Source organism: Bidens hawaiensis, unplaced genomic scaffold (genome assembly GCF_021521415.1).
Source record: "Bidens hawaiensis isolate Kalapana, Puna unplaced genomic scaffold, B.hawaiensis_p1.1 tig00005142_1, whole genome shotgun sequence".
Taxonomy (NCBI): Eukaryota; Viridiplantae; Streptophyta; class Magnoliopsida; order Asterales; family Asteraceae; genus Bidens; species Bidens hawaiensis.
This window is the reverse complement of record NW_027491327.1, coordinates 1,010,838-1,036,546: the sequence shown is the minus strand read 5'-3', so window position 1 is coordinate 1,036,546 and position 25,709 is coordinate 1,010,838. Positions and strand designations below refer to the sequence as shown.

At 35.0% G+C, this 25,709-nt stretch overlaps 2 protein-coding genes and 2 pseudogenes across 3 annotated transcripts; 1 reads left to right on the top strand and 3 right to left on the bottom strand.

The window, feature by feature from the left end:
- The first annotated feature begins 340 nt into the window (after positions 1-340).
- On the top strand, positions 341-5,445 carry LOC143629039 (polygalacturonate 4-alpha-galacturonosyltransferase-like; annotated as a pseudogene). The gene is made up of 8 exons (XR_013152864.1): positions 341-476; positions 1,360-1,457; positions 1,535-1,703; positions 1,789-1,835; positions 2,644-2,978; positions 3,575-3,932; positions 4,478-5,064; positions 5,166-5,445. The product of XR_013152864.1 is annotated as a polygalacturonate 4-alpha-galacturonosyltransferase-like (transcript).
- A 4,312-nt stretch (positions 5,446-9,757) lies between these two features.
- Positions 9,758-11,255, bottom strand: LOC143629020 (glyoxylate/hydroxypyruvate reductase HPR3 pseudogene; annotated as a pseudogene).
- Positions 11,256-13,431: 2,176 nt separating this feature from the next.
- Positions 13,432-17,706, bottom strand: LOC143629038 (calcium-dependent lipid-binding protein-like). Its single transcript, XM_077098426.1, has 11 exons — positions 17,523-17,706; positions 16,425-16,526; positions 16,242-16,292; positions 16,028-16,148; positions 15,843-15,964; positions 15,661-15,759; positions 15,515-15,595; positions 15,350-15,435; positions 15,060-15,285; positions 14,798-14,962; positions 13,432-13,812 (listed from the first exon to the last, which is right to left on the bottom strand). The coding sequence occupies exons 1-11, from the start codon at positions 17,625-17,627 to the stop codon at positions 13,435-13,437; spliced, it is 1,536 nt and encodes a 511-aa protein (XP_076954541.1). The 5' UTR covers positions 17,628-17,706; the 3' UTR covers positions 13,432-13,434.
- Positions 17,707-23,577: 5,871 nt separating this feature from the next.
- LOC143628965 (early nodulin-like protein 18) lies at positions 23,578-25,018 on the bottom strand. The gene is made up of 2 exons (XM_077098389.1): positions 24,808-25,018; positions 23,578-24,017 (listed from the first exon to the last, which is right to left on the bottom strand). Exons 1-2 carry the CDS (start codon positions 24,989-24,991, stop codon positions 23,578-23,580), a joined length of 624 nt encoding a protein of 207 aa, XP_076954504.1. The 5' UTR covers positions 24,992-25,018.
- Between the last annotated feature and the right edge of the window lie 691 nt (positions 25,019-25,709).

Sequence of the window (25,709 nt, the reverse complement as noted above, 5' to 3'; positions counted from 1 at the left end):
CACAACCCAAAATCTTGAAGCAAATCACTGGCATAAATGGCGTCTTTGTGATGTGGAAGATAACAACCAAGAAAGAAATTGGTACGAATTACAGTCACGAAACCCTTCAAGATTCGCTAAAAACCTTCACCCAGATCAAGATTTACAAAACCCAGCCCGCAATTACAGATCTTTACTCAACCCAGTTGCATTGGTAAGTCTAGGGCTCGTAAAGTATCAATCTTTATCTTCAATTTCCCCAAATGCAATGCAAATGCAATTTACTAATACTAATAATATTATTATTGTGACCCACTAGTTGTATACCTTGATCTGCGATTAGGGTTACCCTTAATCGAATATGGCGATCAAGAGAGGCGGATCAAGTGTTTATTATAGAACCCGAGGCGGTGGATCCCGGTTTCCGGTTGTGACCCTTGTGTTGATTCTGGTTCTTGTGCCCATGGTGTTCTTCATTGGCCGTGGGATTTATTCAAGTGAGTTGATTGCTTAGTGAGTGATTCATAGCGTTTCAAGTTTAATAGTTTTTATGTGATTGGTGTGATTTTATTGTAATGCGTTGCTTTAGGGTTGTTGCTAGCTGCAATTTTACTAATTTGTGGTTTGTAAAGTTGAGTGTTTGTGTCGTTGATAGGGCTGTAAACGAATTGAATCGAACAAGGCCTTGTTCATGTTGGTTTGTTAAGCTTTTATTGGACAAGCAAACGGTTCTCGAACAAAATTTCTTGTCCATGTTCGTTCATTTAGGAATGAACTTGTTCGTGAGCGGTTGACGAACACAAAAAATGTTTATTTTTGGCTAACCGAGAGTGGACAGTGTTAGGTTCGGTTTGGTCTGGCTACAAAGTTTGTGTTGGTGTTTTATTGTAACATTTATGTGCGTATGTTCATTTACATATAAATTGATCATATGAAACTCATGTATATATTTGTTTTATAGTTAATAAGTTTGCTTAAATCTGTATGATAAGAATAGAAAAGTCATCAAAAAATATTAAAATCCCTTGATGAACAAACATAATCAAACGAGCATAAGTGGATGCAAACGAATGTTAATGAACGCATTAGTGCATTACGATGAACATAATTGAACGAATATGGCCTCTGTTCGTGTTCTTTCATTTACTTAATTTAACGAAATTCCTTATTCATGTTCGTTCATTTATTAAACAAGCATAAACAAATTCCACCTACAATTTGCGGAGTGTTAGGTCCCGTTTTGGGACCTACACGGAGTGTTCGGTTCATTTGCATCCCTAGCTAGAGTTATTGCTAGCTGCCATTTTACCAATTTGTGCTTTATAAAGTTGAATGTTTGCTTGTTGAATTATACAATTGGTTTTGAATTCTTTTATGCAGATCAAAATGATTCAATTAGCAAACATCAAGAATTGCAGGATGTAGATTGGAGAACAAAGCTTGCTTTGGAACATGTCAAATCTCTTTTCTCAAAGGAGGTATGATATTGAATAAGTCATAAACTGTTATTATTTTGTTATTTTTGGTTTTAGTAACCTTTATCTGTATTTTTTAGGTTATTGATGTCATCAAGGCCAACACAGAGGATATGGGACCGTTGAGTCTTGATTCATTCAGGAAAAACAACTTTTCGGCTTCTTGGAAGTTTGACGGGCAAGAAAATGTGGTTGATAGTGTTAACGTACAAGAGACCACTAAAGTCAAACAAGATACTCTTTTTGATGGTAAATGTTGGTTTTTTACTAATGTTTTGGAAATAAGTTTGGTGTATGTAAGTCTAATGATGTTTATGTTTGTTTTTTAATGCAGTTGATCATACTCAACGTGATGATTCACCCGCAAACCTTGCAAGAAGGGTATTTGAACTTATGAACAAATAAATTGTATTATTATATTGATGATCATGTTTTTGAATAAAATGATTTAGGTGTTTGCATACATCTAAAGTTCACTTTGGATGACGTTTGACCTATTTGGCCCAAATCAACCGGTTTATAAAAAAACGGGTTGAAATTGCCACCTTTAAAGCTATATTATTATGTTAATGATCATGCATTTTTTAAATAAATGATTTAGGTGTTTGCGTACAATATAATACACTTTGCACAACTTTTGAGTTTTGACCCATTTGACCCAAACCAACCCATTTGTAAGAAAATGGGTTGAAGTTGCAACCTTTAAAAGTATATCATTATATAAATGAACATGTTTTTTTGAATTAGAGATTTTAGTGTTTGCATGCATTCAAATTTACTTTGGACGGCTTTTGACCCGTTTTGATCCAAACCGGCTCATTTATAAGAAAATCGGTCGAAATTTTCACTTTTAAAACCATTTTATTATGTTAATGATCATTTGTTTTTCGATAAAATGATTAGGCTTTTGCACACATCAAAATTCACTTTGGATGACTTTTGACCCGGCCGTTTGACCGAAACCAGCCCATTTAAGAAAATGGGTTGAAATTGTGACCTTTAAAACTATACTGTTATATTAATGATCATAGTTTTTTGAATAAAATGATTTAGGTGTTTGCAGACATCAAAATTCACTTTGCCCAAGTTTTGACCCATTTGACCCAAACCGACCCCATTTATAAGAAAGTAGGTCAAAATTGCTACCTTCAACAAATTATTAAACATGGTCTGTTAATCTATTATGTAGCAACTGAGAGAACAAAGACGTCAAAAACGAGCAGCGGATTTATTGAAGCAAGATGATGATGTATCTTTAAAGCTTGAAAATGCAGCCATTGAACGGTCCAGATCAGTTGACTCTGCTGTTCTCGGGAAGTACAGTATATGGAGGAAAGAAACCGATAGTGAAAACATAGACACAACCGTACGGTTAATGCGAGACCAAATGATCATGGCTAGGGTTTACGTCAGCATTGCATCTATGAAAAACAAAACCGATATGGTTCGTGAACTACAAGCCCGAGTCAAAGAAAGTCAACGTGCTTTAGGAGACGCGACAACAGATAATGATCTTAACCCTAGGTAAGTATGCCACTAGGCTTGTAAACGAACCAAACCAACACAAACGGAGCCTGTTCGTGTTCGTTCGTTTTACATTAACCGAACAAACTATAATTGAACTAATGGGTTTTCTTGTTCGTGTTTGTTTATAATTGTTTGTTAACAATATAAACGAATGGTTCACGAACATAAACGAATTAACATAACTAAACATAGATGAACGAACAAAACTGAGTAGTTTGTTGGGCTTAAAAAGTTACTAAAAGTTGTTTTGAGCTGAAAAAATTAATTGAATATATTAACGAACGAATGTAAAATAACGAGCATAAATGTGGTAACATATATGAGCAAACAAGATATGTGTTCATGTTTATTCGTTTAACTAAATGAACTAAATTTGTGTTCATGTTCGTTCGTTTATGAAATAAACAAACATAATGGAACTTCCCGCCGAACGGTGCTTGACTGTTCATTGAATGGTCGGTTCGTTTACGGGCCTATATGCTACTAATTTATTTTTGTTATTATATTTATTAGCTTTATAAATAACCAAAAGTTGCTAAATAACTTGATCCGAAAACTATTTTCTAAATTTTTGGTCTTGTTGTTGACTATAGTGCCCCTGAGAAAATTAAAGCAATGGGACAGTTACTGTCAAAGGCTAGAGATCAACTTTATGACTGCAAGTTAGTTACTGGGAAGTTGAGAGCGATGCTTCAATCGGCTGATGAACAAGTTCGCAGCTTGAAAAAACAAAGCACGTTTTTAAGCCAATTGGCAGCTAAAACAATTCCAAATGGAATTCATTGTTTATCAATGCGGTTAACAATCGAGTATTATCTTCTTCCACCCGAGAAAAGAAAGTTCCCTAAAAGTGAGAATCTTGAAAACCCGAGCCTATATCATTATGCTCTTTTCTCGGATAATGTTTTGGCTGCTTCGGTGGTTGTCAATTCCACAATCATGAATGCTAAGGTAAATATTTATTTGGTTTCTTTAGGCCTGTAAACGAACCGAATGAACACGAATGGAGCATGTTCTTGTTTGTTTATATTTGTTCTTTTAACAATATAAGCGAATGATTCATGAACGTAAACAAACATAACTGACTAACTGAGCTAAAACAAATTAAAAGTAAACTTGAATAAAATGCTTTGGGCTTAAAAAGTTGTTTTAACTATAGCAAACTGTAATGGGCCGAAAGGTTTAAATTTATATATTAACGAACGTAAATTAACGAAGTTAAATAAAATGTAAACAAACGAACATAAATGAACGTCAACGAACGAGCATAAGCGAATTTAAATTAACGGTCACGAACATTAATCGAGATGTGTTCATGCTCTTTTGCTTAACTAAATGAACAAACTTTTTTTGTTCACATTTGTTTGTTTATCAAATAAACGAATATAAACGAGCTTGTTCGGTTCGTTTACAGGCCTAGGTTTCATGGTTTGACTCGTTTACAGTTTACAGTTGTTTTCATGGCTTAATTATGTCTTTTTTTGGTGGAAATATAGGAGCCAGAGAAACATGTTTTCATCTTGTTTCTGATAAGTTAAACTTTGGAGCAATGAATATGTGGTTTTTATTAAATCCACCTGGAAAAGCTACCATCCATGTAGAAAATGTTGACGAATTCAAGTGGCTAAATTCATCATATTGTCCCGTTCTTCGACAACTAGAATCAGCTGCAATGAAAGAGTTCTATTTCAAAGCAGATCATCACACAACACTCTCGGCCGGATCATCAAATCTAAAATATAGAAACCCTAAGTATCTTTCCATGTTAAACCACCTTCGGTTTTATCTTCCTCAAGTTTATCCCAAATTAAACAAAATACTTTTTCTCGATGATGACATTGTTGTCCAGAAAGATTTGACTGGGTTGTGGAAGGTTGACCTTCACGGGAAAGTCAACGGTGCTGTTGAAACATGTGGCGAAAGCTTCCATCGGTTTGATAAGTATTTAAATTTCTCAAATCCTCATATTGCCCGCAACTTTGACCCGAATGCTTGTGGATGGGCTTACGGGATGAACATGTTTGACCTCCAGCAATGGAAAAAAAGAGATATTACCGGCATTTACCACAAGTGGCAAAATATGGTCAGTTTATTATTATTATTATTATTTTATTTATTCATTATTTTTTACTCAGTTACATTATCTAGGTCTTGTTATAATGTTTTTTTTTTGTTGGAAATCAGAATGAAGATCGCGTTTTATGGAAGCTTGGTACTTTGCCACCGGGGCTAATGACGTTTTATGGGCTTACACATCCACTTGACAAATCTTGGCATGTACTCGGTTTGGGATATAATCCTAGTATCGATAAGAGTGACATCGAGAATGCAGCCGTTATTCACTACAACGGTAACATGAAACCGTGGCTCGAGTTGGCTATGACTAGATACCGATCTTATTGGGTCAAATACATCAAGTTTGACCATCCATATGTCCAAGGATGCAAGATTAACGAATGACCAACAATGACAATGATACGCTCCCACATTGTTTATTCTTCGATTCTTTATTATCTATTTGTTTTTACTTGTTTTAGTTCGTGAAGCGTTGTTAGTCCCTTAAGCCCCTATATCGGGTAGTTGTAGCGAACATTATAGTTGACTTTTCTGGTATACTTTTCAGATATGGAACCAAATTTGGATTATCATAGGATTGTAAACAGCTTACATTTAAATGTCTATCTTAGATACGCATTTAGATGATCGAACAATATTAATCCGGTTTTGTCGTCGCAACACCATATTGCTAAAACTTTTGACCCAAAATAATGATCATGGACTGTAAATCTAATACTAAAAACTTAAATAAAGTTTGGTGTGCTTCGGTTTTGGAGTTCGATTTACAACAAGGCATAACAGAAACCAAGCTGCAAGTTTTGGTTCTTGAAATAAGCAAAACAAAAATGTCGGTTATTGGTTTGGGTGGGTTATTTTGGTTCCGTTTTTTGGTTTCGCTTCAATTATTCGCTTTTTTTGCTAACCCCTGACGATCCGGTTTACCATGTACGAGGACCTCCCAACTATTTTGGAGCATAGTTCATAAATTTGAAATAAAATACAACAGGAATGGGAAACAAATGGTACAATTTGAAGTTTGGTAATTAGAATCGATTTACACAAAAACGAAATTTAGATAATAAGATTAATCTCTATAATTCCAGCCAATACTAGTTTATTTTTTACATGACTTAAAATTAGGGGTGTGTACGTGCACATTTCATGGCAATAACCATAACCGTAACCAAACACTCCGGTTGTTAAAAAAAACAATAAACATTTGGTTTCGGTTAATTCGGTTTGGTTCGGTTAATTAACCGCTAAACCCAAACTTTTAACACGGACTAAGTTCTTGTTGATCTTTGTTAACAATTTACTAAAATCAAAACCATGAACATTATAAACAATTAGGTTATACGCATTAGTTCCAAAATATACATAAAGGGGTACTCATTAACTCACTTTTAAGTTTTAACAGATGAAAAGCTAACCATTGAAACCACTATATAAAAGAATAAAAACGAATTAATATATATTACTAATGGAATGAAATATCCAAGATCAAGAATACAATGGTTAAAGAAAGTTGGATAAATATCATTTTGAAGTATTGAAACATAAAAGCATTAGGAAAAGATGACTATTATGGATAAAAGTATTGGTTAATCGGTTCGGTTCGGTTATTTTTGGTTTAAAAAAAAATTAACTGAAACCAAACCAAAAATCGGTTATTCAAAATATCAAGAAATTAACCGTGGGTTAATACTTTGGTTCGGTTGTTTCATTTTGGTTTTTTCGGTTAATTCGGTTTTATGCTTACCCCTGCTTAAAATATTACACAAAATAATCTACTTTTAAGTTGTCATGTCTAACTCGTTTAACTAAAAGGGTCAAGTGCAGGTTGACATGTTTAATATGTAACTAAAAGGAGCTCGTTCATGCCCTCTTATTTTCTTATTTACATTCGATATAAGTTTGGTCTACTTTATCTAATGCCATTCAAACTGGACTATGAATTTGTTTAACAGGAGTAAGAGTCAACACCTTCAAACAGCCACGAGTTTGGTCTAGTGACAAATGTGTATAACCTTCAACTCAATGGTTATGGGTTCTAGTCTCACCTGAGATACGATGGTAGGCAAGCGCACACACAACATAAAGATCAAGATCAATGCAACCACACGTTTCCTATGGAAAAGGTTCGGGAAGCTTTGAGAGAAAACTCGAAGTGGGGTCTCACCCGTTGGTGGTGGGCTGATCATCTAAACAGTTGAAAACATCAACTTCCAATGATAGCATGCTGTAACAACTCGATTCGAATGCGAATTCTTGTATAAATCTTAGCGACATGGACGACGAGTTTGATACCCCTGACGAACTGGTTCATCTGGTCGGGAGAGACAAAACCAAAGGAAAATCCAAAGCCTCATCTTCGTCTACATTCCATCTGGCATCAGGAGGTCAAGGAGAAACTTGAAAGTTTGGATTCCAAAATCAACAGTTAAAACAAAAGTGTGCAGAACTTGAAATCCTTGTGAAAGGCATTCCCCATTTAACAGGATGTGCTCGTGCACTCTACGAAAAAGACAAGCCGAGATGTTAACAAATATGACGAAGAAGATATTTAGTATCATCGTGTCGTATTTCTATATGTATTCTTATTTTTATGGAAGATTGTTTTTAATTTCTTTGCAACTTTTTATAAGTAATTTATAATTAATTAAGTCTGTGTTGGTTTTTTATTAAACTAGTGTTAAAAAACAATGATTGTCTAGGGGTGCAAACGAGCCGAGCTGCTCGCGAGCTACTCAAGATCGGCACATTAAAAAGCTCAATCGAGCCGAGCTTAATCGAGCCCGAGCCCGAGCTTCACTTATCGAGCTCGAGCCGACTCGCGAGCCTAAACGAGCCTGCCATTTATATAATTTTTTTTAATATATATTAATATATACAATGTTATAAAAAATAAATACAAATAACTAAATAATATATATTATTTTATACATAAAATTATAATAGAAAAAAATATATAAAAATAATTATAATTTATATAAAATATAATTGATAAATAGTAAATGAGCCGAGCTCGAGCCTCAAAATTTACTCATGAGCCGAGCTCGAGCTCTGTATAAGTTAAACGAGCCTAGTCGAGCTCGGGCTAGGCTCGGCTCGGCTCGTTTGCACCCCTATGATTGCCAAATGATTATAAACTTGGTTAACTAACCACGCCACCACCCAAGTTTGACGGGTTAGTAAGTTAATGTCCCACTGCCTCGTAGCAGTAACATGATGTCATTTTTGGTTAAGTAACCCCGTTCCATAAAACTTAGTCTAATTGTGACTCGCAAGAGACAAATAAGTGGTGATTAACCACCCTGTCTTCGTCTCATGCATGTTCTCGTTCTCATTTAATACGCGGTACTAAAATTGTATTACACCCATTGACTTAGTCAGAAATCTAATCACCATCGGTATGCTTATCATTTAGTATACGTTCGTACCATTTTGATGTTAGAGAAGTAAACTGTAGTTTAGTATCTTATGGTTATGGTTATTAGATGTGTTAAAATACTTGTCATCACCGACAATATCATCGCTGGCCACCACCATTGCCGCCATCATCTTGCCACAACTGTCATTAGCATCAACGCAATGCAACAATAATCGTCGTTTTCTAAAAGGCGTGTTTTAACTCGAGTCCATTTTAGTTACAACCCGTTGACGGACCCACCCATCTCATGGCTTAGTCCATGGGACGGAGTGATATTGGGTTTAAAGCATTTACAATGTTATAAAGAGGTTATATGGCTACATATTTTCAACATGACGTTGTAAGATGGAAGACAACAACAAAAATAAAAACCCTATGTGACTTGCGTTATAATAATAATAATAATAATAACAACAATTGATGAGCGAGCTGATTTTTTTTCTCTGTTATAGCACCGAACTTTGCCAATATTATTATATTTTTTTGCACTTTCTAGCTAGTTGTTTTTGTTCTTGTTTCCCGTACCGCTGATAAATGCCAGATTACGGATGTTCAATATAAGACTTGCAGGTGGAACCAAGATTAATCATCAATTTATCAAGGAACAATTGGCCCCCCATATGGATCTCCATTGCAAAGGAGGAATTCAATATGAGGATATACATCCATGACTGCGTATAGATATGATAATGAATAACCGAATCGTTTAGTAACTGAATTTTATTAGCGATGCAGGAAACAAGAAACAAAAACAGCTAATGAGAAAGTGCCAAAAAATAGAATAACATCATATCGTACATTTATAAGAGTAATTATATCAAAGATCTTGACAATGTTTTGGAGGAAGTTGCTGCCCAACACAATAGATGAGCGATTAAACGGGAATAGGGGAATGGAGCAAACCATGACTATTAAATAGTACAAGTTATTGTGTTTGAATTTTAAATAGCCTACTTTTACTCATTTGAATTTTGTAAATAATAAAATTATAAGTTGATGATAATTAATAATGTTTGAATTTGTTAGTCAAATAATTTTAAGATTACTATAGAGAGTACATAGTGTAAATAATTAGGTAGAATAGGTGAAAAAATTACTTGTTTAAAAAGAAGAGTTAAAACCTTACATATTAGCTCTTTAGTTTTAGCAGGAAGAGAGGTGATTTCTCATCGACTCTGAATTCATGATTCAGCTATTTTATTCATGTTCTCGTTTATCTTGGGTGGTCAATAGTTTTTTTTTGGTCTCCCAATGTAAATTTCAAACTAGTTAAACCATACATGTTCTTTCACATATCTATAACCTCACACTCTAAAGGTTTGTTTGCCAAGAATGCATCAAGATTCTTACATATATGATCATAAACATTCCTACACGCCTCCTCCGTCACTGCGCCATGATGCGGTGTCAACACAATGTTATCCAATTCGAAAAGCTCTTCAGGAAAGCTGGGCTCGTTTTCAAAAACATCCAAACCAGCACCACCGATCTCCCCTTTAACCAAACATTCAACTAGTTCTTTCTCATTGATGATTGCTCCTCGAGCAATGTTAACGATAACCCCTTCCTTTCCGAGGACCAACATCACTTCTCGATTGATCATGTGATGTGTTTGCTCCGTTAATGCGCAAGAAATGATTAAGATATCGTTGTTGGCCACTAGTTCATGAATCCTAGGATAGAAAGGGAATGTTACATATGGTTTCATGGTTCTTGACGTGTATGAAACGATGCAACCCATTGCATTAAGTCTTGTTGCGATGTGATGCCCGACGTTTCCTAGTCCAACAATCCCAACTCGCTTGCCACCTAGCTGGAAATTGGAAACCATATCCGAAAAGAGAAACACTAAATATTTTCTTACAAACAAATTATTGGGGAATTTCGGAATTGAAAACTTGGATTTTCTGAGTCTTGTTTAAGCACTTTCAAGTTGAAATTATTTGATGGTTCTCCAAATATTCAATCGGATAAAACTCAAACGAGACAAGATTGTAGTATGATTTGATTGTGAAATTCATGAACCAGAATGAACCGGATCACCATTTTACATATTAGGGTTGGTAACTGCCTTTGGTAAAAAAGGCAATTACCATTTCAAATTTTGAATTTTTCATTAAAATCCGTCCATATTTTAGCGTGTGACAGCAATGTGACAAATTCCAAAATTCATTTTCTAATGAATTTTTGATATAACAATATTCAAGGGGAATCTCCCCTGGACCCTGCTACGAGTACAAAGACACCGCCCCCCTTGAAACTCATGACTTGTTTAATGTATATTATGGTTATATTTATCAACAAGTCAATCCAATTACACTTAAATATTTAACGCAAACCTTATGAGTAAGAGGGTAGTATGAGTATCCTTCCCGAGGCCAAACCCTAGTCTTCACAAGTCGATTACAAGCACTGATCTTTCTCACAACGTCAATCAACAACCCTACTGCCATGTCGGCTACGTCCTCTGAAAAGGTGGAGCCGGCATTGGCAACCACAATTCCACGACGTTTGCATTCCCGGATGTCAATATGATTAACACCAGTGGAACTAGCCAGCACAAACCGAAGCTCTGGGAGGCTTTGGATGATCTCAGTGGTAACTGGGCTGACGGCTGAACATAAAATGGCTTTGATTTTAGTTGAATGAGTGGAGATGAATTGGTGGAGAGGAACATCAGTTTTCCATGGTTTCAGGAAGTTGTATTTCTTTGAGAATTCGGTTTCGTAGGCTTTGAAAACGAGCGGTGGACCGAGGACGAGAATGGCAGGGGCTAACGGTGTCATTGTCATGGCTTAGGGTATGACGTGATTTGTATATAAAGGTTAAGTTAGAAAGTTATAATAAGAATAATAATATGGTGGACATGATCCGTTTTGGTTGTATTTTTATAATCATATTACTCTTTGGATCCCTACAAAATGCAGCATATATACATGATAGATACGTTGATAAATATGTATGCATGTATTATGTATATATGATATTTTTGTTTTTCAATGCAATAATTTAATGCCTAAAAATATAGCACAGAAAATTAAAAGGGAAAATCATCAAAACGGCATGTTGATCATCAATTTTGTTAAAATGCACAATGACTTTTACATGTGTTCGAGTAAGTTGTGAATGAATCAGATTTTCGAAGCGTGGTTAGTGAAGGAGCCGGATTTCCAAATTGTGCACTGTGGATTTTGGAGTGTAGGCGTGTAACAACCACCCAGCTCTCATAGAGTCGTTAGTGTGATGAGTCAGTTATTCTCTAGCTCTTTTGTCTTTTTTAGCAAAACAAGTGGTTCACATGCCTATTTTAAAATTTTTTCCTTTTGTTAATAAACTAAGGGGGTGTTTGGGATTGTTTATTTTCACCAACTTATAACTTATTAACTTTTTGAAAAGTAATAAAGTGTTCGGGACTGCTTATATTGTGAGAAAAAAAGTTTCATAAGTTACAATTTTGTAACTTATTAACTTAATAAAAAGTTATAAGAAGGTAAAATAAGGAATCCCAAACACCCCCTAATTTTTTATTTATTTATTTATTTTTTACTTATTTATCTTTTTTGCTTCTTATCAATGTTTCTTAGACATATATAAGTAACAGCTTGAATTGAGTAGAACTCGAGTTTAAATCAAAATTATATGCGTGCAAAAAAAATGAGCTTTAGACATGAAGCTCAAAACAAGCAAAGTTTGAGCTCTTGTATGTTAAACGACCAAGTTTGGGCGTTGTTTATTGTTGAATTTACTATTGTTCGATCTATAAAATTAAATGCATATTGAATACCTTGCATATTCTATAGGACATTAAGGTCTTTCTTTTAATAATTATAAAATAAATTCTAATAAAAAAAATCCTCATATACATAATTTATTAACTTATGTTAACTATGCATCGAGGCTTTCAAACGTAGAAAGGTAGAAACTCATCTTAGATCTATAAAAGGAATTCGTCAAAATCAATCAAAGTGCCATTACACCGAAATATGAAGTTTTAATAATTATTTATCATGTTAAATGCTAAACATGTAACCAAATTGAAACCTCATTGTCGCTCATCTCAATAACCATATAGTCAACTTTGGGTTCAAACATGTAATAATTTATGTATCATGTGAAATTGTGAATGGGTTGTTTTGGATCGGTATTGGGCTTAAACCAATCCATAACCAAAGTTTTGGCTTTAGAAAACTATTTGGTTTTCTTTATTGATTCAGTTAGGCTATGGTTTTAAGGATCGGTTTTCGGTTTTTATACTTGGTCTAGGCTTAAACCGGTTTGGAAAAAAACCCGACTTTTTGACTCAATCCGAACCGGTTTGAGCTTATAACCTGATTGTTGCACCAATAGCCTCTAGGCAATCATTTATAATCTTCACAAGAATGAACTATGTTTAAGTTGTTTTGACTTGCTATAAAAACTATGATTTCATATTATTAAGATTAAACGGTTACAAGTGAAGTTAGATCAAAATACTCGTTCATCGCAAGTCTAGTATTAGTAAGGACGAAATATTCAACTTTATATTTTATTTGACCAGATGTAAATAATTTATTCACTAGGCTATTTATAGTTTTACTTGCCTCCAAAAACGGAAACCTTAACCAACTAACCTAGCTTCTCCAAGTCCAACCTTATCAATAGCTTCAAAGGAATCAATGTTTCCCAATCCAATTTTTCATTACAAGCAAATTAAGGTACGCTTATTCATGTTTGTTACACTTTATTATTTTATGATCACTGCATAAGATTAAGACTTGCATCCTTTGTTCCTAAATCCTAATGCATGTTTAGATCCATAAATGGTTACAATTCAACACTCACTTTTCTGAATAATAATAGTATCATTCAAATATCCACAATTCCCACATTAACAACCATCAAATGATTTACAGTCCATCTACTTATTAATATCGTAATACACAAATAACTTTCACTTTTAATAAACAACATATTAACCGACACCGGTTAACGCGGTTTAGCCCCGCCGTTTTCTTCAACCGAGTTCACTGGAGTCGATGCACCGCTCTTTTTCGAACCGGTTCCCGTGATGGTCCGCCCCATAAACTTTCCAGCCTTGCTTAGCCCGCTACCAACTGCCCCAAGCCCACCAACAACCCCGCTTCCAACCATCCCGACCCCATTTCCAACCAGCCCAACCCCACCTACGACCCCGGTACCCACGAGCCCGACACCTGACCCGACTAACCCTGCGGCTCCATCAATGGCATCCATGGTGCTTCCAATTAATCCTTCTGCTTTGAGTCTCTTTTTCTCTTCTAGAATCTTCTTCTCTTGTTCTATAGCAGCATCTTGTTCTTCCTTGGTAAACTGATGATACTTGATCTGTATACATGTTCCAATATATAATTAGTGAATTTATGATGTATAAAACCGACCGAAAAGTGAACCTGAACAAAAATCAATGGCTTGGTTTATGTTTCTGCAAAAACTGAATTTCGGTTCGGTTTCGGTGTTGCGTGTAACTAAAACCGGAAAAACTGAACCCAACGCAAACAAAAACCGACCTTTTCAGTTTTTGTAAACACTGAACTTTCATTGCATATAGTCGAAATAGAAAAAACCGAACCAGACCTAAACAAAACCGACAGTTTGCTTTTATGTTTTCGTAAAAGCCTGACTTGCGGTTCGGTTTCAAGTTGCATGTAACTAAAACATAAAAAACCGAGCCGAACCTAAACAAAAACAAATGGTTAGGTTTTATGTTTTCTTAAAAGCCGAGATTTTGCATCTGGTTACGGTGTTGCATGTAATTAAAACCAAACCCAAACAAAAAGCAACGATTTGCTTTTATAATTCCATAAAAACTGAGCTTTGGATTCGGTTTCGGTGTTGTATGTAATTAAAATAGGATAAACAAAACCAACAACCAAATCAAAAACCGAGTGTTTGCTTTTTATGTTCCTGTAAAAGCCAAACTTTCGGTTTGGTTTTGGTGTTGCGTTTAGTTAAAACCAAACTGAATTGAATTTATGGATTTTCATTTTTAACTTTGAATGTTAAGGAGTTATATAAATTTAATAAATAATGTCAACCCATAAATTTAATGCCCATATGTATAATAATCAATTAATTATTAACTAAAAAAAATATTTAGGCCCAAATACATTATTATGAGCCGGTTATATTTCAAACCCAAATAGTAAAAAAAAAAAAAGAAAAAAAAAAGAAAACTAAACCAAAACCGAAAGGTTTTCAAGAACTCTAAAACCAAGTTTCAGTTTTTGGTTTTGTTTTGAGCTCAAATCCGACTCATGCACACCCGTAATCCATTATAATTAATTTTATATAATTGTTACTAACTACACACCTTGATTGTAAGAGTTCCTCTATCCTTCTTATCTTTTATCTTAAGCATATCAAGTGACGGTTGCAATCTCAATTCAACTTCTTTTTCAACTTCCGGTTCAAGATCAATAAGAGGCAATCTTGCTATCCCCAAACGCTTGTCTTGCCCGATGTCTTGATCCAAAACCTGTGTGGATACCACAACATATAATAATCACATTGTTATTTAACTAATAACTTGTTATACTTGATTCCAAACAGAACAAAAGGTTTTAAGTTTTAACCTCAAATACAGCAAACTGTGTCTCCTTATCTTCTGCAATCAACTCAAGTACATGATTCCAAACAGGATTAAGGTTGTTATCAATAACCTTTGTTTTAAACTTTTCAAGCGGTCGAATGTATGCAGTCACATAAGGATCAGATTTTCCAATCATTTCCATATTTTTCAAATTAGTGGCTTTCACGATTGTTAATGTGACCAGTCCTTGTGGCTTTAGCTCCAGGTCACTACATAATATTAAAATAATTAAAATTTGCATCTTTTACAAACCGAGAACTAAACTATTCTTACCTTGTATCCACGTTTACACCACCAATTGGAACAACAATCCTATGCGGCCATTGAAGCATGTCTGTAACTATCGTCTTCACTGTATCCTACATAAATTAACAAGTAACACATATGAATTATGATGATGCCTAAATGATATTAATCACATGCCATTCACAAACTTACATCAATCATATCAGAAAGTCCAGGAATGGCAGTCAAACTTCCACCAATAGCCTTCAATGTATAGTCAATTTTTGGTGGTGGCTGATAAATTATACAGATCATTGTCAATAAGCATCACATGTTTTAAAATCAAAAATAAGTTATACCTCAGAAAGTAAAGCAACAACAACAGCAGAAATGCAGGGGATTTCTTCACAGAGTTGGAAAATAACACGAACAACTGTGAACACTTGCAGATCCTTCAGCTGCAAACAGTACAAGAACACATAATATTATATTAGCACAATGATTCATAATAAGCATTACAAAAGAAGATGATTAATCTAACCTGGATAGGTAAATTAGCAACAACTGCAGCTTCAACCCCCAAAACAATATTTGGATCACCGCCCCATCGCAAATCTATGTCCATTGTTATTTGACCTTTTTTAAGGCTCCGAACTCGAATACCTGCACATTTAAGTAATTATTTGACCCCTTTGAAAACAACAAAATTAAAGCATAAGATGGTACCTTCAATCTTTGGTGGTACAGTCCCGAGAGATAGTTTATTAAACTTCAATGATGTAATTCCAGTTGGGCGATAATCTTCCAATAGTGGCTCAACAGATTCCTTAATTATAATACGAGCTGCCTAAACATATAGCATTTAACAAAAAAATCAGTAAACCTAAGCGTACCCAATAAATACAGAAGATAAAATAATCAGGAAACATAGAGAACTTACTTCTTCAACGTATGGCCAAAGTTTGCTTAATTGTTTATTCAGCCATTTCACCTGAGACATCAAGCCATGAAGATGAGACGCATTCAACACAAGGATATCATGATAGTTTGACAGTTAAAAAAACAAGAATTACATACCATGATGCAAACTTAATGCAATTACGTGTATATAGAAAGTACCAACCTGTTCATAAACAGGGAAAGATATCCACTCTGGAAAGTTGTCACCACATATTTTCCTCAAATCATCTCTGTTGAGACATCCAAGGAGTTTTATGTCGACTGCCTGAGGGAAAAACAAAGCATATCAGATAGAGATGACATTGGTACCATACCAGTACCGAATTTTAACAAAACTGACTACCGAATACCATACCGGTATCGGTACCCGCTTTGGTTTTTATTTCTAATCTTTGTTGATTGTATTGAATTCATTCTTCTCTAAGCGTAATCAAGAAACCAAAAATAAAATCAAAGTCATTCATAATCAAGAAAGCATAATACCAATACCAAAAACCGTATCAATTTCTATAGAAAAAACAAGAACGAAAGGTATGGTTACCTCCTACCGGTACCTAATACCAAAAAAGCCTTAAGATTTTTCAATCAGTACCAAATACCGAAAAAAGACTGGTACCAATACCGAAATACCGTACGCACTGGTTAGGTACTAGTATTCGGGAAAAAAATCTGATCCCTAATATCATATCCTATCACTAAACCTAATCAAATAGAAAGTGAAAAAAATACCCCTAATTTAACATTTCTTGGATGATACCAAACTCAAAACATCCAAAATATTCCCAAAAACCATATCAATTTCTATAGAAAAACAAGAATAAAACGTACTAGCACCGGTACCTGATAGGCTGGTACCCAAAAATACATTTTTCAATCAGCACCAAACACCAAATAAAAATATCAGATACTGATAAATACTGAACACGGATTGAGAACAATGGATACTGAATACCGCACTGTATGTATCGGTTTGGTATCGGTATTCTGGAAAAAATCCGATCCCTAAAATCAGATCCTATTACTAAACCTAATAATCTCAACTGTAAATAAACCCCTAATTCAACATTTCTCAGATAATCTATGATCATACAGCTCATACTGATGGTAATTAATTAATTATAACTTAACAGTTGCAGGTTACCTAAACCCTAAGATCCATTAATAAACAAGTACTGAAAGTAAACCCTAGAAATCAAATTAACTAGCATATGATAACAATCAGAGCATAATGTTAGCAAACCCCAACAATTGAATATATTACCTTGGCGACTCGTTTGCTGCTTCGGTATCTCATCATCTGTTTCCAGCCGGCCATGATTGCAATCCCGAATATTGTTCCCATGAGGATCCCAGTAATTAAGCCCATTGTGAATCAAGTTGTTGTTAAGTCTGTGAAAAGAACAATATTAATATTATTAGTATTAGGATTAAATTGAAGAGAAAGAGAAGAGATAGATGAGTGATTAGTCAGTCAGTTAGTTTACCAATTGATTGTTATGAGGTGGATCAAGTGTTGTTATTATTATTATTATTTGGGGGTTTTGTTTTGTTTGTTTCTCTCTCTAAAGTCACAATCGGCTTCGTTGTTGTTGATATTGATGGTGGATTGGTTTTACCGTTGATGGGGTCGGTGTTGTTGAAGCCAATTGCTTCAGTTGCAGATTTTGAGAGAAGACGAGGTGGTGGTGAATCATGTAACGTTTGTTTTTAATAATAATAATAATAATAATAATCTTATCTTATTTTACCATACTAATAAAATAAAAATGTTAGAAGATTACGTAAGCGTACATTTATCATAATTTATAATCGTCTATCTTATTCATTCTATCTATTCATGGGTCATGGGTCAAAATCATTTGGTGTTGTTTGTTTTTTAAGACAAAACTATTTGCAATCTGATTTCATGTCAGCAATTGAAGAAGTGGTCTGTAGGTCTGCAATCTGAAAATATAATATGTTTTGTTTTATAAACTAAATATCGTCTGCATAAGCTGAAAATTAGTTACCTATCACACATATCACAGTAGATAGAAATAATTTAATGTCAGTAGACCGCTAAAATAATTTGTGGTGGTGTACGAACTGTGGAAGTGGGTGGTGGTGGACGACTGTGGTAAGCGGTGAACGGTGGTGTTGGACGGTGGGTGGTGGTGATGGACGGTTGTGGTGGGTGGTGGATGGTGGTGGTGGTGGGCAGTGACGGACGGTGGGTGGTGGTGGTGATGGACGGTGGTGGACGGTGTTGGTGGCGGATGGTGGTGGGAGGTGGTAGTGGTGGTGATGGACGGTGGTGGATGGTGTTGGTGGCGGATGGTGGGTAGTGGCGGACGGTGGTGGTGGGAGGTGGTAGTAGCGGACGGTGGGTGGTAGTGGCGGACGATGGTTGTGGCCGACAATGGGGTGGTGGTGATAGACGGTGGTGGTGGTGGGTAGTGGACGGTGGTGGTGGTGGCGCACGGTGGGTGGTGGTGGTGTTAGACATCGGGTGTTGGTAGGATGTTAAGAAGTGTAAAAAAGTGTGAAGAAGTTGAACAATAGCTTATTTTTTAAGACCATAAAAGCATTTTTCAGATCTTTTTTAAAAGAAAAAACAAACGGTCTTCAGAGACTTATGTTTGCGTGCCCGTAGACGTAAGCCCCTTTCAGACGTTTTAAGTAAAAACAAACAGTCTTTTATAACATAGTGTGAATTTTATTCATTATTAAGTTAAGTGTCATTTTCAAACCAACTATACAACTTTAGTATATTTTTTAAATCTCTTGCAAATCAACACATAGACACTTCCAAAATCATGCTATTTTAATATTTTCGATAACCTCGTTTGTTTTTTCCATTAAGACAGGAATAAAATAGTAATTTTTTCATTTCTCATTTACTTAACCCGTGGTAAAAGATAAATTAGTCGAACTACTTTTTTTTAACAAAAATAAACGAACCGAACTACTTTTTTAACAAAAGTAAATGATCTTACCCAGTTTTTTTAAAAAAATAAACGGATCGAACTACTTTTTTAACAAAAATAAACAAACTGAAACGCATTCTTTTAACAAAAATAAACGAACCGAAACACATTCTTTTAACAAAAATAAAAGAAACGAACTACTTTAAAAAAAACAAACAAACCGAACCACTTTTTTTAGCAAAAATAAATGAACCCAGCCACTTTTTAGCAAAAATAAATGAACCGAGCCATTTTTTTAAAAGAAAAGGATAAACAAACCGAACTTCCATTAAGTTCAAATTTTCCATCATCTGTAGTACGTGGGTGAAACATGGAAAAATACATTTCATAAGTTGTGAACTGAAAAAAATATATATATAATTCATAAGTTTTACTATGTACATCAAATTAATTCATAAGTATTTTGAGAATCACAATTGAAATAACAAACCTAATTTATTTTTATCATTTGACAAATCCCGTGTAATACACAGGTTTAATAATAATAATAATAATGATAATAATAATAATATCACGGGCTTTCTAGCTGGTAGACTTGGTTGGTTGTCGGGGCTTCTGTCTATGAGGGGTAAGGTGGTTTTACTTGGTTGTTGGTAGTCTGGTAGTCTCGACACCCTGGTGGTGGTGGTTTTACTTGGTTGTTGGGGCTTCCGTCTATAAGGGGTAAGGCGAGCATAAACCGGGGTAAGCCCTAAAGACCCGACCGGATCAAACCTGGTTATTTATAATATGGTCGGTTCCTATTTCTCAAGCCCTAAGAATACCATTAAACAGGTGGGATCCGTATCGAATTGGATCTCATGGGTCTGACCATTTTCTCTTTACATAAATCAGGTAAGACTCGTGAGACCTGGTTTTTTACAATATGGTCGGATCCTGAATCCTGAGAATGCCAATAAGCGGGTTTGATTTGGGTCGGACCTGAAGCATCAAATAATTAGAGATGGCTGAAATCACAGGTAGACTCGGAAAAAACGTTGTTCAAAAAATAATGGTAACCAATCTCATACGTAGTCTCATACCTTAATACTCATCTATTGATCGCCCCGAATGTTTTGGGTTTTCGTTTGGCCGTTAAGGTTGGATTCCTTTGTCATCCTATAAACAAGAGTAACTTAACACTTTTTTTAACGGAAGAGGGTGTAAGATAATCCGTAGATTGACAAGTACCTAGGGTTTTAGGACGGTACCAATAGAAAACGGTGGTGTTCCCGATCCTACCGTCATGTCACATGGCACGTTCCCTTCCATCGTGCATCTCATTGATGCTCCTCTCTTTCTCTTCTTTGTTTCTTCCCTATTTAGGCGTGATGAATAGACTATGCTATTCCACAAACTTCAACCAACATCTCTCTCTATCTTTCACTTTTATATAAGTCATTTTACACTACTTTATTATTACCGGACCAGTAACACATTATGAAATATGATACAAGTGTTTTTGAGTTTTTTATATAGATAAAATAAATGTAATGATGTGTTTTGTGAATTAATTTATGGAGATATTTGTTATTAAATGAAGTTAGCATTATCAAAATCTGCATGTCCCCTACCAAGAGTATTATTTTGTAAGGACGTGAAGAAAAGATCAACTAATAATTAAATGTGGCATGAGTGAATGCACATCATTGTTGGCCCGCTACATGACTTTGATTTTGGGTTTCACTCCACCCCAAAAACTCACGTTGTGTATGGGTACCCACTTAGGCCACACCTTATAAACTCAATTAATATATATAAATACACACTAGTAAGAAAAACTCATATATACTGCGACGAAGAAAATTTACAATGTGATACTTGTTTTCGTTAGTTTATCAATTATCTTGTGATATATCGTATGCTATTGATGCTGATCTTTTTTATTTGTATACTATTTTATAAAAGTTTATTGTATTTATCGTGTTTATTAATTTTTTTAATTTTTCGAGTTAGTAAAATCAGCGTAGTCTATTTGTGTCATAAGCTTTACATGTCTTAATTAAATAATAATTCAACATTAAAGTTAACAACTACTTCCATAAACCATTATTGTAGTGCAATAAACTAACACACAAGTAAAAAAAATCACTCGTAGAGATAATAATTTAAAATAAAAAATCAACTACTTGCATCGTGATGAGATCAGTTTTAGCTTTAAGCCTTACACGTCTCAATTTTTTCTTTGTATATACATTCAGATGCTTACTGTTTAGGACTAACAAAATAGGTTTGGAAGCTGATTAATGTGGGCAGAAGCGTTGCACTGTGAAATAGTAAAAATAATTTGTGCTTTTCTACTTGAGAGAGAAGGTCGCGAAAGGACAAGCAAGGGTGAATTGGCCGATGAGTGGTCGTGAAAGGAAACACAGAGCCCACAACGAAACCAGTGGGATTTGTCCATGTCATCAACCGGTTGACCGATAACTCTATATGTAAGTGTCTAGATATTGACAGTTTTGAGTGGTGCAACTATGTGGTTGTCCATATAATTGTGTCCTCTTATTGAAGCGTGTGGATTGATATTGGATCACATGACATGACTATGTGCTACTTCTTTGCATAGTCATTTCATGATGAGAGTACACGATTATGTGCAACTTTAATGTATATGCAGCCATATCCCTCCACTTTAAGAAAAATAACTTGTTATGGATTGCATTACACGGTGATGTTGTCTAGCATTACATGGCCAATTCATTTGGCACACGACTTTGTTGAATTCCTTTACATAAACGTGTTGCACAAAATTTAGTAAAACATTGTAAAACCATAGTTACCAATTAGCTAAGCCTTTGGAATCTCAACTTGTGGTTTTCAAAATAAATGGTATTTTGAGGTTACCTATCATTGGTCTATAGTGATTCAAAATCTCTGCAGTTTGCAAGATATAATTATAGAAAGAGTGCATCAGCTTGTTGGTGGTTAGTTTGTTCTAAAAGTTAAAAGGCAGAACATGCCAGGATTTAAGAATTAATATTTCATAATCTACATAGTTGTATATGTTTTGATACTTTATTTTGTATAATATTAATCATTCTTTAGCTTGTTACATGTATTTAGCTTTGATATTCTAAACTTGGAAAACGGGGTAGAAAAGATGTCGTGACACATGCACTCTTTTATTTATTTACATGATGAGACGTACATGAACACTTTTCACATGGCATTGCATAAATTCTTTTCTTGACTTATTTACAAATTAAAAATTTTGTGTTATATTTATATGGCATGTGTCGATCCACGTAAGGAACCACATTTGGTGGATATAGTATAGATAGGTTAAAAGGGTGTGGGGTTTCGGTCCATATGGGCCAAAGAAAAAATTATAACATTTTAATAACTAGGGTCGTTAATGAGAGTCAATTTCAGGTATGGAGCACACTTGCCATTTGGCACCAAAAAACTTGTTTTATATGTTTTGTTTTGTTTCATCGTACATTTCAGACTAAAACAAAGATAAACTATGACATGAGTGCATGACATGTGACACTTTAAATCCATAAATTATTTATTTATTTATTTTGTGTGAAGTTCATCTCATGTAGGACTGTTTACGAGTTGAGTCAGGGTGGTTTCGAGCTCGGTCTTGAAATTAAACGAGGCAACTTAGCTAGGCTCTAGTTCGATTTTGAAGTTAAACGGGCTTAAAATCGAGCCAACGAGCCAAGCCATGACTCGAGTTGGGCCTGGTTACAAAAATTTTGACTCGGTTACAAAAATGATTCAAATCAGCTCAGGATGTTTCAAAACAACTTTTTTATAGCTAGTTTTATTCAAGCGAGCCACGGGCTCGAGCTTCGAGCTTTTTGAACAACCCTAATCCCATGCGGTGAGAGGTTGAATTGTGGTCGAGTTAATGAGTTTGCTCTTTTGGTAAGGTTGCTTTGTTGAAAGTATTTATTTAATACGTTTAATTTGGATTTAATTATTTATTCTTATTCAGTCTTTTCTTTAAAAGTCTTTAATTTTGCTATTTACTTTTTGTTATAAATTTAATCTTATCTTCCCGGCTATATCGTTTAATCCGGCTTAACTGATAAATACGTAAAGATACACATTCAATAGAGCATGATGATGAGTTGAATACTACTTGAATCAGCATATTGTTAATATGACCCAACCGAACCCGACCTATAAAAGAATGCCCTCATGTTTATGTTTATGGATATCAGAATATCAAAACACTATTACACCAGTAAAAAATAAAAATTTTAACTTAAGATGTCCAACAAATGTTATTTTAACCACAAAAGTTAAAATATTTATAACCTAACTCCATTAAATAATGTTACTTTCTAACTCTTCATCACCTCAAATTTCCAAAACAAAACATTTTTCCAAATACCAAATTTAACCCACATTTTCCTTTCACACTAAAATTAAACCAAATATTCCACACAACATAAGTGTATAACACACCACCCTTCTCACATTATCAGCGCCACTTAATCCAGCTCCACTTGGCTGACTCGTCACTGTCGGTGTATCACTTCCGTCAGCGTTCGAAGGAGGGTCAACATATGGAGGGGGCGGAGGCTGATTGAGGCTCGGAGGAAGTCCAACGCCGTGAGTCACATTGATCCCAAAAGCCAACCCGTTCTCGCACTGAATACCATCATTCGCGCCTGAGAAAAAGTAGTTTGGTCCTTCGATAGTCAACGGAACCGCAACGGTCAAAGGCTGCTTGATCACGTTTCCTTGGCTGTACACGAACGTATCGGAATCGGAAGAGTTATCGATGCTACAGCTACGGTATGTCGTTTCATTGTAGGTTAAAATCACCGTCTGGTTCGAGTTTGTGTTGAATACTACACATTAATCAAATTAAACTCAAAATTAAAGTCAAAATCATCGTACGATACATGTTCGTGTTGAATACTAGGCTGTAAACGAGCCAAACCGATTTAAACCGAAGAAGGTCATATCCATGTTCGTCTGTTGAGCTTTTATCAGACAAGCAGGCGGTTCACTAACATGGTAACAGCTAATCGAACAAAATTTCTTGTTCGTGTTCGTTCATTAAGAAAATGAATTTGTTCATGTTTGTGAACGATTCATGAACACAAACAATATTTTATTCGATTTGACTAACCGATAATGAGAAGTGTAAACGGTTCACTCTAGCTACCAAGTTTTTTTTTGTGATGTTTTTTTAACATTCATATTCAAATGTTAATTTTACATATAAAGATCATAAAAGCAATTAAAAAGTATTAAAAGTCTTTAATGACCAAATATAAACAGACATAAATGAACACGAATGAACACAAATGAACAATGTATTCACTCACTCATATAGTTAACCGAACAAAATTCTTTGCTCATGTTCGTTTCTTTATTAAACGAACGAGCATAAACGAACCTACCATCAAACAGTTGACGAACAATCGTCAAACGTTCGGTTCTTTTACAGCCCTAAATACTACACAACTAGTGAAAGTCAAACTTATAGTCAAAAGTCAAAATCTAAATCAGATCAATGCATTCTCCATAAACACTACACAAAAACCACAATCACCATCCAAATCCAAACCCAAATCAAATTACACCATAAACTGAAATCAATTGCAGAGATTAAAACATAAAACTTGGACTTACTTAAATAGTCACCGAGACTGAAGTTTTTATTAGCAGCCCACCTGGCGTAATCTGCGGAGGCGGTAGTGGTGCCGGGATCGAAAAACCAGCCGGATTTGTCTCCAACGGTGTAATTAGTGTAGGCGGTGGCGCCGGTGGTGAGAATAAAAAGTGGAATTAGTGTTAAATGTATCGCCGGAGCCATCGGGAAGTAATTAATATGTGGTCGGTGATTTGATCTGGAAAGAGGTTTGACAAAAGACAACTGTGTGTGTGTGTGTTTTAGTTTAGGATTTTGATGAGAAAGGTCGTGTCTATTTGTTTTGTTTTTTAATGATTATTTTATTTGTAAATATATAATTTTAATGTTTTATGATTTGCAAATTAATTTATTGGAGGCACCGTCGAAGAGAGGTTTTGTGCAGTAGCGGATCTTAAATATTTAGAATGGATTAGACAAAATTCATGATAGTAAAAAAAAACAAATGATGAAATGCAATTGTGAACCTGGTATGTTAAATTCTTCAATTATAAATCGTCCCTGTTGATTGCCAAGTGCCTCCTCAAAGCCAAACCTCAGTTGCCAACTGAATTCAAGACTAAAGTCTAAAACTAAAGCAGCGACCAACCTATCTGTTTGATTAAGATCAAATGTTAGGGTAATATGGTTCAATTGGGCTTGGTTGTTTAAAAAAATAATTCATTTGTAACGGAGCTTTATTTTTTAACCTTTAGTGGCTGGCCTGGACTTAAATAATATGGATGGGCCGGACTCATAAATATAATTTTTTTAGGATTTTTCTGGTAAAAATACACTACTAAACGAAAAAGATGGTAGGGTCACGACCTAGTTTAGCCCAAACAAAGGACCACCCCTTGTAAGGCCCCGAACCCGGTAGCCTTACTTTAGCGTCGGATTTACT